The sequence below is a fragment of the Mastigoproctus giganteus genome, chromosome 12 (genome assembly GCF_048544385.1).
Source record: "Mastigoproctus giganteus isolate SK-2022 chromosome 12, ASM4854438v1, whole genome shotgun sequence".
In the NCBI taxonomy this organism is placed as follows: Eukaryota; Metazoa; Arthropoda; class Arachnida; order Uropygi; family Thelyphonidae; genus Mastigoproctus; species Mastigoproctus giganteus.
In genome coordinates this window covers 56,242,571-56,256,386 of record NC_143586.1, presented here as the reverse complement: position 1 = coordinate 56,256,386, position 13,816 = coordinate 56,242,571, and the positions used below count along the sequence as shown (strand labels likewise).

Below are 13,816 nucleotides of genomic sequence, written 5' to 3'. Positions count from 1 at the left end.
AGGTTTTTTGATGTTAAGAGGTTTCACTGCTTTTCTTGCCTCCTGGTACGATATGTTTAGCTCTGCCTTCAGCCGTTGAATCTCTTTTTCTTCTTTCCACCTCTGGCATGCCCTTGAATAGGCCGGATGTTCTCCCTCACAGTTAATGCAGGTGGGTTTAGTGGCTGAACATGCTGTTGTTTCGTGGTCCTTTGCACCGCACCGGGCGCATGCAAGGACTCCACGGCAGGCCATTTGAGAATGTCCATACTTCTGACATTTAAAACACCGTAAAGGGTGTATGGACGTACTGGACAGTTGATGTATCCAGCTTTAATCTCATCAGGAGGTTTGGGAGAGTTAAAAGTCAGGATAACACTCCTGGTTTTAACAATTTTCCCATCCCTTCGCGCAGTGATTCTCTTGACGGCAGTAACTCCCTGTGGTTGTAATTCGGAGCAGATTTCCTCCTCGGTGACGTCGAGAAGGTCCCACTCCGAAATGACACCTCTCGATGAATTTATTGTTCTGTGTGGTGTCACTGTTATGGGTATACCTCCGATTGATGTTACTCGGAGTAGATGTTCAGACTGCCCGTCATTTTTTGTTTCAATCAAGAAGTCCCCAGAACGGAGCCTCTTAACTGACTTGGGTGTACCTACTAACCCATCCAACCCTTTTTGTATAAAAAAGGCGACATTTTACCAATCGGTGTTTCATTGGTGGAATGCATTATTAAGAACCTTGGGACAGGCCCTGATGGTAGTTCGGTTCGCTGCCTCTTTGTAGCAATAATGCTATCTGCCTCTCCGTCGTTATTTTCAGATAGGGACCGGGTTGGGGCCCCTGAAGGAATACGTTTATCAGGATTCATGGAGTTTTTTTAATTGTTCAGTGCCCGGGCTCCCCACCCACCACGGAGCCCAAAGGGACGCCCACTACCCGGCATGCAATAAATGCGCTCGGGAGTGGGACGCCAGGGCTACCTAGACACTATACCCGCACCGCCGCCAGCCTGAATCCTGTCCCTCGGACCATGAGGGTAGGGGCGTGGCATTGACACGGTTGACCCTCGCAGGCGAGCCTACTAGCCGATTGATCCTAGCCGGGCCTTCCAGGACCACCCGTCTTGTCGAAGCAGGGGCCAAAGTGGTGTATTGAAGCTGGGCCCCTCAACCACCAGGATCCCCCTTTCCGAATTTCCACGGGTCGCAGCGCACGGCAAACACGCCGGATTCCATTGATGTAAGCCTGGAACCTGGGCTGTGGGCGTTGGATCCCAGTGATGCTAGTCTGGGAGTCCAGCAGCGTCACTGGGAGGTCCCCTCACCACGTACAGGTGCCCACGTCGAGGGGTTGATTGAGGAGGCGAATTTTACCCATGAATCTTTTTTTGGCCTTTCGCCGAATGAAACGAGCTTTGGCTCTCAGTTTCTTGTAGTTAATAAGGTTGGCAGTGGTGGGATATTTGCGGACGGTATTCCATGCTGCATTTTTTTCCTTTTTCGCTTTATTGCAATCACCATTCCACCAGTGATTGGTATGCCGATGGTTTCTTATTTGAGACTTTGGGATGGCTGTTGTTGCAGCTGTTAGTATCTGCTTTGTAATATATTCGGTGGCAGCGTCAATAGGAAAAGACGTAATGACATCCTCATCAAAAGATACATGATTGGTAAATTTTGTCCAGTTTGCTTTGGAAAATTTCCATTGAGTTTTTGTTTGCGTTTGTTTGAAATGGGTGGATTGAATGCTACAAATCAGCGGAAAGTGATCGCTGTTTAGAGGATTGTCGTGTACTGTCCATTCTATGGTTGGGAACAGGATCGGAGAGCAGATTGAGAGATCGATAGCAGTGCTTGACCCAGTAGGAAAATGGATGTAGGTGGGTAAGCCAGTGTTCAACAGTGTCAGATTCTCTCTATCAAGTAGCATTTCAATAAGTTCGCCACGTCCATCTGAGACCAGTGAACCCCACAATGGATGATGTCCATTAAAATCGCCTAATAGACAGATTGGAGATGGTAATTGAGAAATAAGGTTTTCCAGATCCTGAAATGTGCATAAATGGTTTGGCGGAAGATATATCGAGACCACTGTCAATGTAATACCGATAACTATACGGGTTGCAACAGCTTCTAATGGTGTTTTCAAAGGAATCTGCCTGGAAGGGACTCTTGATTCCACAAGAACAGCTACTCCTCCATGAGGACTGTTAGTTTCAGATCGATCTTTTCTGAAGATGGTATAATTTTTGACTGAAACGGAGACTTGTGGTGTTAAATTGGTTTCTTGTAAGCACATAGCAGCGGGTTTGAAATGGTGAATTAATTCATAAATATCGTCAATACTGCTGCGAAAACCTCTGCAATTCCACTGTATGATCTGTTCCATTATTTAGTTCTGTGGGTGGAAGTTGAGTCTGTCTGTTTTTTGTGGGTGGCTTGTTTACCTCTTTCGAGTTTTAATTTTTCTTTTCTTAAAAAAGTAGGGCGTTCTGAGTCATTAATTTCTTCCATATCTCCATTTGCATGTATTTCCAGCAGATCCTGATTAGTTATGTCATCAGTGTCCATGCTTGATATATGAGATTGCTTTGCCTCAACAGGATCTGGTTGCTGTAAATTATCTACTGTTTGAGAACGGGGAGGTCTCTGGGATGGAACTGTTAGTGGTGTATTACTGCACTGGTCTACTACGTTTGGTGGAGATGGGTGTTCATTGGATAGGACTAACCGAGCCCAGTTGGAGATCGATGTGTCTGGAGGAATGGTCACTTCAGTCTGACATGCTACTGATTGGTGACTGTGTGTAGCAGTAGCATAGGTGTGTTTCGGCATACTTAATTTTACTTGTTTTCTTGCCTCTTGATAGGAAACCTTATTTTCAATTTTATATTTTTGTATTTTTTTCCCCAACTTCCAGAGGTCGCAGTCTTTGGAATAAGCGGGATGGTTGCCTTTGCAATTCGGACACTGTGGAGTTGGTGCCTTACATTCTGTTTGTGTATGAGTTTTACACCCACAGTTTGCACAAGTTGCATCTCCACGGCATGCTATCTGGGAATGGCCAAATTTCTGGCATTTGAAACATCTTAGAGGGTTCGGGATATAGGGCCGAACGCGACAGTTTAAATATCCTGCCTTGACTGAAGATGGTAGATTTGGAGAACTGAATGTTAAAATTATACTCCGGGTAGGGACTAAATTGCCATCTTTTCGGATCATGATCCTTTTTGCTTGAGTGACGTTTTGTTCTTTAAGTTCTTGAACTATTTCATCTTCGGGGACGTTCAATAAATCCCATTCAGTGATCACTCCCTTTGAAGAATTGAGGGTGGTGTGTGGTGTGATTTGAACTGGGATTCCACTCAAGGTTGTCAGACGTAGTAGTAGCTCAGAATGTCTAGAATTGGTGGTCTCTATTAACAAATCTCCAGATTGAAGACGTTTCACCATTTTTGGTGAACCTGCAGCATGTTCTAGGCATCTCTGAATGGTGAAGGGGGAGAGCTTGCCGACAGGTTGCGTTGACAGAGAATGTATAATCAGGAAGGCTGGTAATTCCTGTCTGCCAGTGTCTTTCTTCATTCTCTTTGAGATAGAGGAGTCATGGTCAGTGTCATGTGTCTCATTGAATTGAGAGCTCTTCGGCTCTAAGCGTGGAAAATCACTTGTTTCCATCTCTGCTCCTTTTAGCCCCGGGGGTTGTCTTATCCCCCAGGTTACCGGCCCCGCCACGTGGAGGCAGGAGCGGTGCCACCAGTGACCAAGCGGTTGTAGAAGTTAGTTGTTTGTTATTAGTAAAATATATATACTAAATAAAGAAAGGTTGTTTTCCTTTCTGTGTTCTTACTTAATACTTTAAGCACAGAACAACTGGAAGTAAATTAAATAGAAAAAGACACTAGAAATCAAATAAAACGTTTTCTTTAATAAGGGCACTCTATAGATCACTGAGAAAATCGCTTGTCACTATCGCTTGGCACTCGGGGCTTTAATGCAGGTGGGTTTAGTGGCTGAACATGCTGTTGTTTCGTGGTCCTTTGCACCGCACCGGGCGCATGCAAGGACTCCACGGCAGGCCATTTGAGAATGTCCATACTTCTGACATTTAAAACACCGTAAAGGGTGTATGGACGTACTGGACAGTTGATGTATCCAGCTTTAATCTCATCAGGAGGTTTGGGAGAGTTAAAAGTCAGGATAACACTCCTGGTTTTAACAATTTTCCAATCCCTTCGCGCAGTGATTCTCTTGACGGCAGTAACTCCCTGTGGTTTTAATTCGGAGCAGATTTCCTCCTCGGTGACGTCGAGAAGGTCCCACTCCGAAATGACACCTCTCGATGAATTTAGTGTTCTGTGTGGTGTCACTGTTATGGGTATACCTCCGATTGATGTTACTCGGAGTAGATGTTCAGACTGCCCGTCATTTTTTGTTTCAATCAAGAGGTCCCCAGAACGGAGCCTCTTAACCGACTTGGGTGTACCTGCTAACCCATCCAACCCTTTTTGTATAAAAAAGGGCGACATTTTACCAATCGGTGTTTCATTGGTGGAATGCATTATTAAGAACCTTGGGACAGGCCCTGATGGTAGTTCGGTTCGCTGCCTCTTTGTAGCAATAATGCTATCTGCCTCTCCGTCGTTATTTTCAGATAGGGACCGGGTTGGGGCCCCTGAAGGAATACGTTTATCAGGATTCATGAAGTTATTTAAATTGTTCAGTGCCCGGGCTCCCCACCCACCACGGAGCCCAAAGGGACGCCCACTACCCGGCATGCAATAAATGCGCTCGGGAGTGGAACGCCAGGGCTACCCAGACACTATACCCGTACCGCCGCCAGCCTGAATCCTGTCCCTCGGACCATGAGGGTAGGGGCGTGGCATTGACACGGTTGACCCTCGCAGGCGAGCCTACTAGCCGATTGATCCTAGCCGGGCCTTCCAGGACCACCCGTCTTGTCGAAGCAGGGGCCAAAGTGGTGTATTGAAGCTGGGCCCCTCAACCACCAGGATCCCCCTTTCCGAATTTCCACGGGTCGCAGCGCACGGCAAACACGCCGGATTCCATTGATGTAAGCCTGGAACCTAGGCTGTGGGCGTTGGATCCCAGTGATGCTAGTCTGGAAGTCCAGCAGCGTCACTGGGAAGTCCCCTCACCACGTACAGGTGCCCACGTCGAGGGGCACTATTGTGAGATGGTCACGTTGCTCACCATTAGCATGTACAGTAATTATGCCAGTGAAATACTGTGCAAGCAAAACGTACTATGGTAATCTGTACTATTATTATGTACTCAAGCAAAGTGTGAAAGCCTTGTCTTTCATCATTCGCATATTCTCTTCTTTGTCTCTTTCTGAGAACCTTTTAATTGCTCTTTATTCCCTTTTCAGGTCACACACGACGAATTACTATTCCCGACTGTGTTGAGTTTGACATCACTACCAATGCCTGCCGGGGGTTCTGCATTTCTTATTCCACCCCTTCACCAGAAGAAACGCTACGGGTCAACCCCAATCAAGTGATAACATCTGTTGGTCGATGCTGCAATATCATGGAAACCGAAGATGTAAGACTCAATTTATTTAAAAGGTTGTTCAATGATGCTAATCACCTCTAATTTTTCATTTAGTGTACAACTTGTTTCAGAATTTTAGAATTTCTAGGATTAATTCTATGAGGAAGAAAAGCAGATTCGTTTTTCGATACTTACAAGATTTGACTTGTTCATTCTTGTCATTGTGTTCAGTGCATCGCATCTTCATAAACAATCGATATGTGGCTTGATTCCTGATGAAATCAGTATTCCAGAAAGTAGTTTCCAGATTCTTCATCAAGAATGCATCAATGTAACTTTTATAGATCCTGGAATTTTGGAGAAGGTTGTATTTAACACTTAACGGTATTGCACAGATGATGTTAGTCAGAAGAAAGGAAAATATTTTAGATACTTTAAAAGTGCGTGTGGGTGGACAAGCACGAAACTCCTTCAAGGATAAAAAACGACAGTCCAACTTCTTTAGAACATCGATTTACTCTGTTATGTCTCTCAGACACACCAAATTATCTTTACAACATTTTATACGCTGACGAATTGTAGCCGGGCTAATAGGAATGCTAGAGGACAGCTGACCTCTTCTTCGAGATATTTTCTTCTAAGAGAGATTTATAATTTAAAAAGAACTTGTGCAAGACTCTTAAACCACAAAGACATCAACGTGTTGCCTTCTTGTTATCTGGAACTTAGTGATTTGAGTTGTCCTTAATAATAAATAAGAAACAATTCCTATTGGGGACCAAGTCCATTTTTTGTCAGATAAACAGCGTGAGTAAACCTCTCTCTCATTTATTGTTTACTACTTGGAAACATTTATTTTTTGCTAGAAAAGCGAGAGTTGTCACTAGATGACTCTACAATATACAGTAATTCTGTGCACCAGCTGATATTTCAGGAATAGAGAGCCTGTAATGAAACAGTGGACATACGAGTAACAGCCGCCATGTTTTTCTCAAGTATTTCTCATATTCCTTGCTATCGATAGAAATTAATCCAAAGATCTAAGCTGCTAAATAAATGGTTATGTATTTATATTAAACTTTTCAAATTATACATATGTAAATTTATGATAAAATAGCTTATGATTTATCTATATTTTTTAAAACTCAGTTTAGTTACAACTCACTCCTGTACAGCCATATTGGATGCAGGGTGGAGATGTTTATTTAGAATTTATGTTACAAAAGAATACAAATATTAGCACACAATTTCAAATAGATACCAGTTTTATTTCCCCCCTTTTTTAATAAGTTTAACTACTAGTTAAGTTCTATTTCCAAATCAGTGGAGTGCTGAACAGACGTCCAACGTTTTCAGGGAAGGTTGCACAATTACGATGGTTCCCTCAACTGTAGAACTTCTAGGATAATACGCGGTAGAGGTCTAAAATTTTGTCTTCCAGGTTTCTTCCATCACAGTATTTGAATACTTCTTTTCACTGCACAGTTTTTCATAATTGAAGTGTACTCCTCAGCAGTCGTAAGGTGTTTATGGGGAACGTATCTTAGAGGGAACTCAGTTGGGTGTGTTTTGGCCGAAAAAGCAATGAAATGACTTAATGATGTTAGATTTTCGTCCCAAGTTAGACCCAGGTCGGTGTGTGTTTGCACTTTCTTATTGGGAGTATTGTGTATGGAGGCCATAATGTTATTCCCCAACCTTTTTCTTGTAAAGAACATTTGGGCAGTTTTTTTTTTTAATATTGGTCTCTAGCTCAATCATGCATTGGGAGCTTTCGAAATTATCTAGCTTTTTATTTATCGCCTCCTGGATTCCTACCATCCAGGTTACTGTCCGCACCATCTGATATGACAAAGTTTAATATCACGGATGTAATCCATTATAGCGCAGGATGAGAATTCCGAATTTTTGAATGAGAAGGGTTCTAGTGTGACTGCAGAGTGCAATGTCACAACCAGGGCTCCCACTCACAAATTTAAAAAAAACTTAGATTGCAACTTAAATAAACCCAAAAAAAACCTAGTTTTCATCATATAGTATAGCAACACAAATAAGATAAAACTTACCATGCAAAAATATCTTTTATTTAATTGTAATCAGAATTTTCATCCCATTCAGTTCCCTCCACATTTATTTTTTGAAGTTCTTTCATTTTTTTCAAACGTTCTTCGTATCTTTTATGACAAGTTCCATGTATGACTTCTTTTTCCAATTCTGATTTAGGTTTCCATGTATAGCAATTTTGATTAGATCTATTTATCGCCTGTTTTGCCATTAGTCGATTTTTCACAGTTTCTGGTTTAAGGGAGTTTGTGGCTTTTGTTTTTATAGCGTTTACTTGGGAGAAGATTCTTTCTATGCTTGCCGAAGAGTGAGGTAAAATAGTTAGACTGGTCATAAAGTTAGATAAAATCTCATATTTAGAATTATTAAAGCCATCTTTTACATTACGTAACAGATACCAAAACTCAGGGATGGTTTTGTAAGAGAAATCTAAATCTTGATTTAAATGAAATGATCTCCATTCATCATCTAGAAGATCTAGTTTGTCTTCGGAAACAAGGTGAGGGAACTGCATTGCTAAATGGAAAATTGAGCATGGCGAATTGGCACAATCATGTATCACTGCTGGGTCAAGAACATTGAGACTGGCGATAATTCCATCATTTAGAGGAAATCTTTTTCTGATTTCCATACAAAGTTCAACAAGAAATTTTAAACAATCATTTTTAAACCTGCTTTCACTGTCACCAAGCGGTGTTGAATTTAATAAGGCCATACAACGGCCTCCCAAATATATTTTATTCAGAGGCTTATGATTTATTGCATTGCTTGGATCAATTTCGACCAGCTTGCACGAAGTAATGACTTCTTTTATGAAAAATCTAAGAATATTTTTATACTCAATTGAAACCATTGAATGAAGTAAGTGCAATCTGAAATGCTCAGATTAAAATTCAATATTCAGGCAGTTTATTTTCTCCAGTACATATCCTAAAAACAACAACATATGCTTAGTTCCTTTGGTGATCATAGTATTGTAAATATTCCCTGCACCATCGATTTTATCAATTTTTGATTGAGACTGAAAATAAAGAACTAACGCATCCCACTGCTCAATAATAATTTTTATTACATTGCCACGGGATAACCAACGTGTTTGTGCTAATTTGGGGATTTTATGCTTAGTATCTACAACATCTTGAATCATTTTGAACTCGTTTAATCTTTTACTACTACGGGAAAAATAACAAGAGATATCTTTTATAAATATTTCTAGATATGATGGTAGTACCTTGACTGAATGACTAGCGCATAATGCAAAAGAATGGCAAACACATCCCATTATAAATACTGATGGTACATCCTTTTTTAGCAATGACTGGAACCACTCTTAGTACTCATCATAGTGGCACATTTATCACTATCAAAGCCAACGAGATTACTTATTTGAATGTTTTTTCCTATGAAAGATCTTTTACAGCTTGATAAAGCCCTTCTGAAATACCATTTTCAACACAAACAGTGTCAAGTAACACATCTACAACATCAAGTTTTTGAATATCAAAATATCTAACAACAACAGCTAGAACTTGCGATAAAGATAAATCTGTACTTTCATCTATTATCATTGAAAACTTGTTGTTTCTGTATATGTTAGAAATGTATAATTTTTCATGATAGGCTATGCCATCTTGTATAAGATAAGAGACTTTAGTCGCCTTCAACTGAACTTGTTTTGCAATATTGCTATTATGAAATGCTTTCTTACATGCTTCTATAAGGTGATCACATTGCGCAAATGGAACATTATGCTCAGAAATGAGTGCAGCAATTGTTAACTCTGCCTTTGCTACTTCTTCATTCTCGTAGGTTTACATTTTGTGAAGAACGTGTCTAACGTTGAACTTGTCTTAGCAATATTTGCACGTTTTTTTTATGTTTAACTGTATTTTTATGCACTAGTAACATCGATTTATTGGCATTCTTTAATTTCATATCACAACAAATACAGTAAGATGCACCTTTTTCATTACTGTCTTCTTTCAACCAATCCTTTAATTCCAGATCTTCTAACCATTCATTTCTAAAATTTTGAGTATACCACTGTTTACGCAAAACATAAGCCTTTCTTCTTACGAAGAAAGGCTTAGGTTTTGCAAATTACAGTGTCTGGAGACTAGGCACCAGTGAGGTGATCTGATAGAGGTGTATAAAGCCTTGAATGGTTTAAGCATGCTCAATGCTGATGGGATTCTTCCTCTAGCTCAGAGGAATCACCTGAGAGGGCATAAATTCAAATTGAGGAAAGACAGATGTCGGATAGACGTGCGGAAATTTGCCTTTAGCCAGAGGGTGGTTGGTTGGTGGAACAGACTTCCATCCCTTGTGGTGGAGGTTGATAGCCTAAATAAGTTTAAGGCTCAGCTGGACAGGTATTTTGAACGAACAGAGGGGTGAAGTGGAAGTGGGTGTTTTTTTTTTTTTTTTTTTGGCTGATGCTGCATAAGCTTGCTTTCTTGCATCTAATGCTAATGCTAATGTTTACTCATCTTTCTCTGTGGGGAACAAGTTTCAGACATTGTGGGCAATTTGTGGGTATGGCTAATTAGCAATTATCTTATTTAAAATGTTCTATAAAATAAAAAATAAATCACTAATCCATTAACATAAAATAGAAATAGTCACTACAATTTAAATTTATTATATCACTGTATGTAGTATACGCATAAATGTAAAATCACCCCAAATAATGCAATAATACCACGAACGATCACAAAAGACTGTGCAGTAAAGACCGCCTTCCGCCTGCTCAATAGGCTGCGCATACATGTTAGTAGCACGATCATGTATGCTTACATGTATGAACATGTAAGCGTAATTTCATAGTGTAGAACCCTGCGAAAACTTTGAAATCCTTTTACATTTGTAGTATTTTGTACAAGCACTTGAGATATTACAAATTATGATTAGATTATAAAATTAAGAAAATTGTAAACTGTTATTAAATGTATTAAATTTTATTGTATTTACAAGAAATAAAAATAAATTTTGACTTAAAATTAAAAATTACCGAAAAAACCCAGATAATGAGATATTTTTGCGAAAAACACCTATCAACCCAGATGACAATCAAAAAACCCAAATCTGGGTGGAAAAACCCAGGAGTGGGAGCCCTGGTCACAACGCTTCCTTGTTGGACGCCACTATGTGCGTTTTGCCTAATTTCGATTTTGTCATAACCAACAACAGAACAGCAGTTGGAAGATGATTTATAGGAGATTTTCTTCTTTGTTGAAATACTGTTGCAGAATGGATAAAATTGCTGGAATGGACATCTTATTTAATGTAGATTGTAGTAGTAGAAGTAGTAGTATGAGATTTTTTAGGGGCATCAGCGACTAAGGCCATATTGCTCCTTGTATATTGTCTGTAAATTGCGTTTGTTCTGAGGTCGATTTTCTGTTTGCTGGACGAAAAACCGAGTTTTTAGGAGAAAAAACCATGCTACCCTCGCCTGCGACCGACTAACTCAGCCACGTTGTGAAAAAGGCCAATGAAACTTCGTCCTAGCATCAACGGGACTCGAACTCAGGTCTTTTCCACCCGCTATCGGGAGGACAGCGATCCTACCACGACAGCTAAATGTAGATGCCATGTCAAGAAACAAGACGTCCATCTGTTTTCTCTCTTGAAGGTCACATTGAATTTTAAACGAGGTGCTGAGTAGGTTGGAGGTTGTCGATGTTTTATTGGTAACTGTATATTGATGCTGAGGTCTATAGCTAAAACAGTTGTTCACAATATCGGAATAAATAAGCTTTTCAAAAAATTTAAAGTAATGAGCATCCGATAGAAACAAACCATAGGTCTTTAGGGTGCTTAGGGAGGTTTAACCTTTAGGATCGCCTTCATTGTATGCTGATTCCAGACATTGTGCGTGAAGCAGTCTCCATTATCTCTTGGAAGACACAAAGCATGGGATCTATCAAGAATGGGCTACAGTTCTTTAGAATAAATAAAGGGAAGCCATCAGGGCCGGCTGTTGATTTTTTGCCAGCTTGCACATTATTTGTATCATTTTTTCCTCTTAATTTCACACTCGCAAACGAAATACAAACAAGATTTAATTTAAATTAAGAATACTATTTTTTGCCATTGAAATTTCGGCACAAAATAGTTTCAACAAAGAGAGAGAATGTGGAAAGAAAACATATACCATTCTATATTTCGGAGGACAGAATTAAATAAATGAAATTATGAATTTATTTTATTAATAATCAAAAATGAAATTACTGTTATATTATAATATCCATTATATCGATTAATTATTTATAATATTAATTTAATTATACATAAAATAAAATAATTTAATTACACGGAGTTTGGAGGATTAACCTGCCCTTGTCTTATGTTTTTATGCATCAAGTAGGATTTAAACTACTTGGTTAATGCAATGGTTATTGTTCCGAGCAAAACAGTCTTTGTCTTCACAACAAGTTGCTCTGATATTGAACTACTTTCAAACAAATGCCATCCCCGAGCGGTTAAACCTTTTTGTAGTTTAATGATATCACCAAAAAGTTTATGTGGAAACTGTACTACTCGTGAAATAGAATGCAGAGACATCTTTCTTTCAAGAAAATCGCACATCATCCCTTCTATTTCACTGCAAATCTACCGAAGTAGATGCTTATAATAACTACCCAAGAATTTATTTGCAATAATTATTAAAGTAACGTATTTCGAGTGAAATACACTTTATTCCGAATCGCTAATCGCCCTTCTAAACACGCCACATATTCGTCTCCATCTAGTGTAACCTAATTGGCAATGAGGAGAGAGAGCCATAATATTTTCTCTGATTTATGGTACTCCGTGTCGCTTCACATCTTTCAAAACCATTGCTTAGAAAGCCTTTTATAATCACTGCGCATATTTTCCACGATGATACAAAATGCGTGTACGTACATTGTCAGTTGTTTACCCATTCTTCTGTACTTATTAAGAGATTAAAAGGACACGCTGAGAAAGCCAACTCAATAGCGTTGATATATCTCTCGTTTTACGATATATTTTAGACTTACGTAAACATCTAAATGGACTAGAATATAAATAATGATTAGATCATGGACACGAACATAAAACTGCAGCAGCTGCAATGTTTTCTTCGATGTACAAATTAGAGAAAGTGAAATTCCAGAGAGAATCGATGCTTTATATTGAGAATTGCCAGCGAGGTGTAAAAGTGTTGGTCTAATGATGGTACAGGGAGATTGTAATGTGCTCATTTTGTGGCCGGTCTTCACTCTCACAAGAGTGATCATGAGGTAATAAAGCATTTATATTAAGCTCTTGATGTAAACATGCTTTAAACTCGATGTACCTGTGGGCGTTGCTGAAATAAAGTGGGTTGGTGATAAATGTCTTTTGTATTCCTTTAGGAACTGCAAGAGAAATACAAAAAGATGACATAAAAACGCCGGTTTCTGTTGAACACGTCATTGAGGCAAATTATGGTCTTCTTGTCATTATTTATAGTAGTTATTACTCACCAGAATGTGTAGAGATAGCTATCTGAAGTTGTAAGGAGGGTTATCTTAAGTCTTAGGCAGTTCATTCACGGATGACAGACATTGGGGGTAATTGTAATCCACGTCTAATTTTCTCGACAGCTCCAAAGGAACATTATTGTAGAGACTAATGTTTGCTCACCCACACACACGCACAAACAAATAATTAGATTAATTATGATCTAAGTTACCATCAGCAGCGAAAATTATCATGAATTTATATATAGTAATTTCGCTAATTCCTTCTGTTTTTCTATTTCAGATTCAAGTCCAAGTGATGTGCATAGAAGGCCCCCGTGAGTTAGTTTTTAAGTCGGCCAAGACATGTTCCTGTTTTCACTGCAAAAAGGACTAAAACTTCCACCTTGGTTCCTGGAACTGTTTTGTCATTTTCTTCCAGTTTTCTATGAATATATACATGAAAGAGAAGATAAAAACGTTTGGAATTTATCGTTTGTTTACAGATAAGAAATATATAATTTAGGTATTGTTTCGAACAGGAAATATATCCTTAATACTGTTGCATAAAGCAAAACTGGACTACTTTCTGATGTAGGAATCATGATGGTTTGCCGTGGTTATTCAAATACGAGTATAATTGTGGTGATCACTTTTTCTCCTCAGTTGTTTTAATTATTTCATTCTACCTAAGTATTTTGTTATAATAACAGCATGATGTCATTTATCCGTAATCTCAATTTAATTTATGGATTAATTTTTTTGTTGTCAAGTTCTTATATT

General features: G+C 39.2%; 1 protein-coding gene across 1 annotated transcript in view; it reads left to right on the top strand.

Moving 5' to 3' along the window:
- Nucleotides 1–13,437, top strand: part of LOC150077080 (thyrostimulin alpha-2 subunit-like) — a 163,375-nt gene extending 149,938 nt beyond the window's left edge. Inside the window, exons 3-4 of the mRNA XM_090386403.1 lie at nt 5,377–5,552; nt 13,338–13,437. Of these exons, the coding sequence (XP_090242529.1) occupies nt 5,377–5,552; nt 13,338–13,430 (269 nt within the window). The 3' untranslated portion in view covers nt 13,431–13,437. The remainder of the gene's footprint in view (nt 1–5,376; nt 5,553–13,337) is intronic.
- Nucleotides 13,438–13,816: the final 379 nt, after the last annotated feature.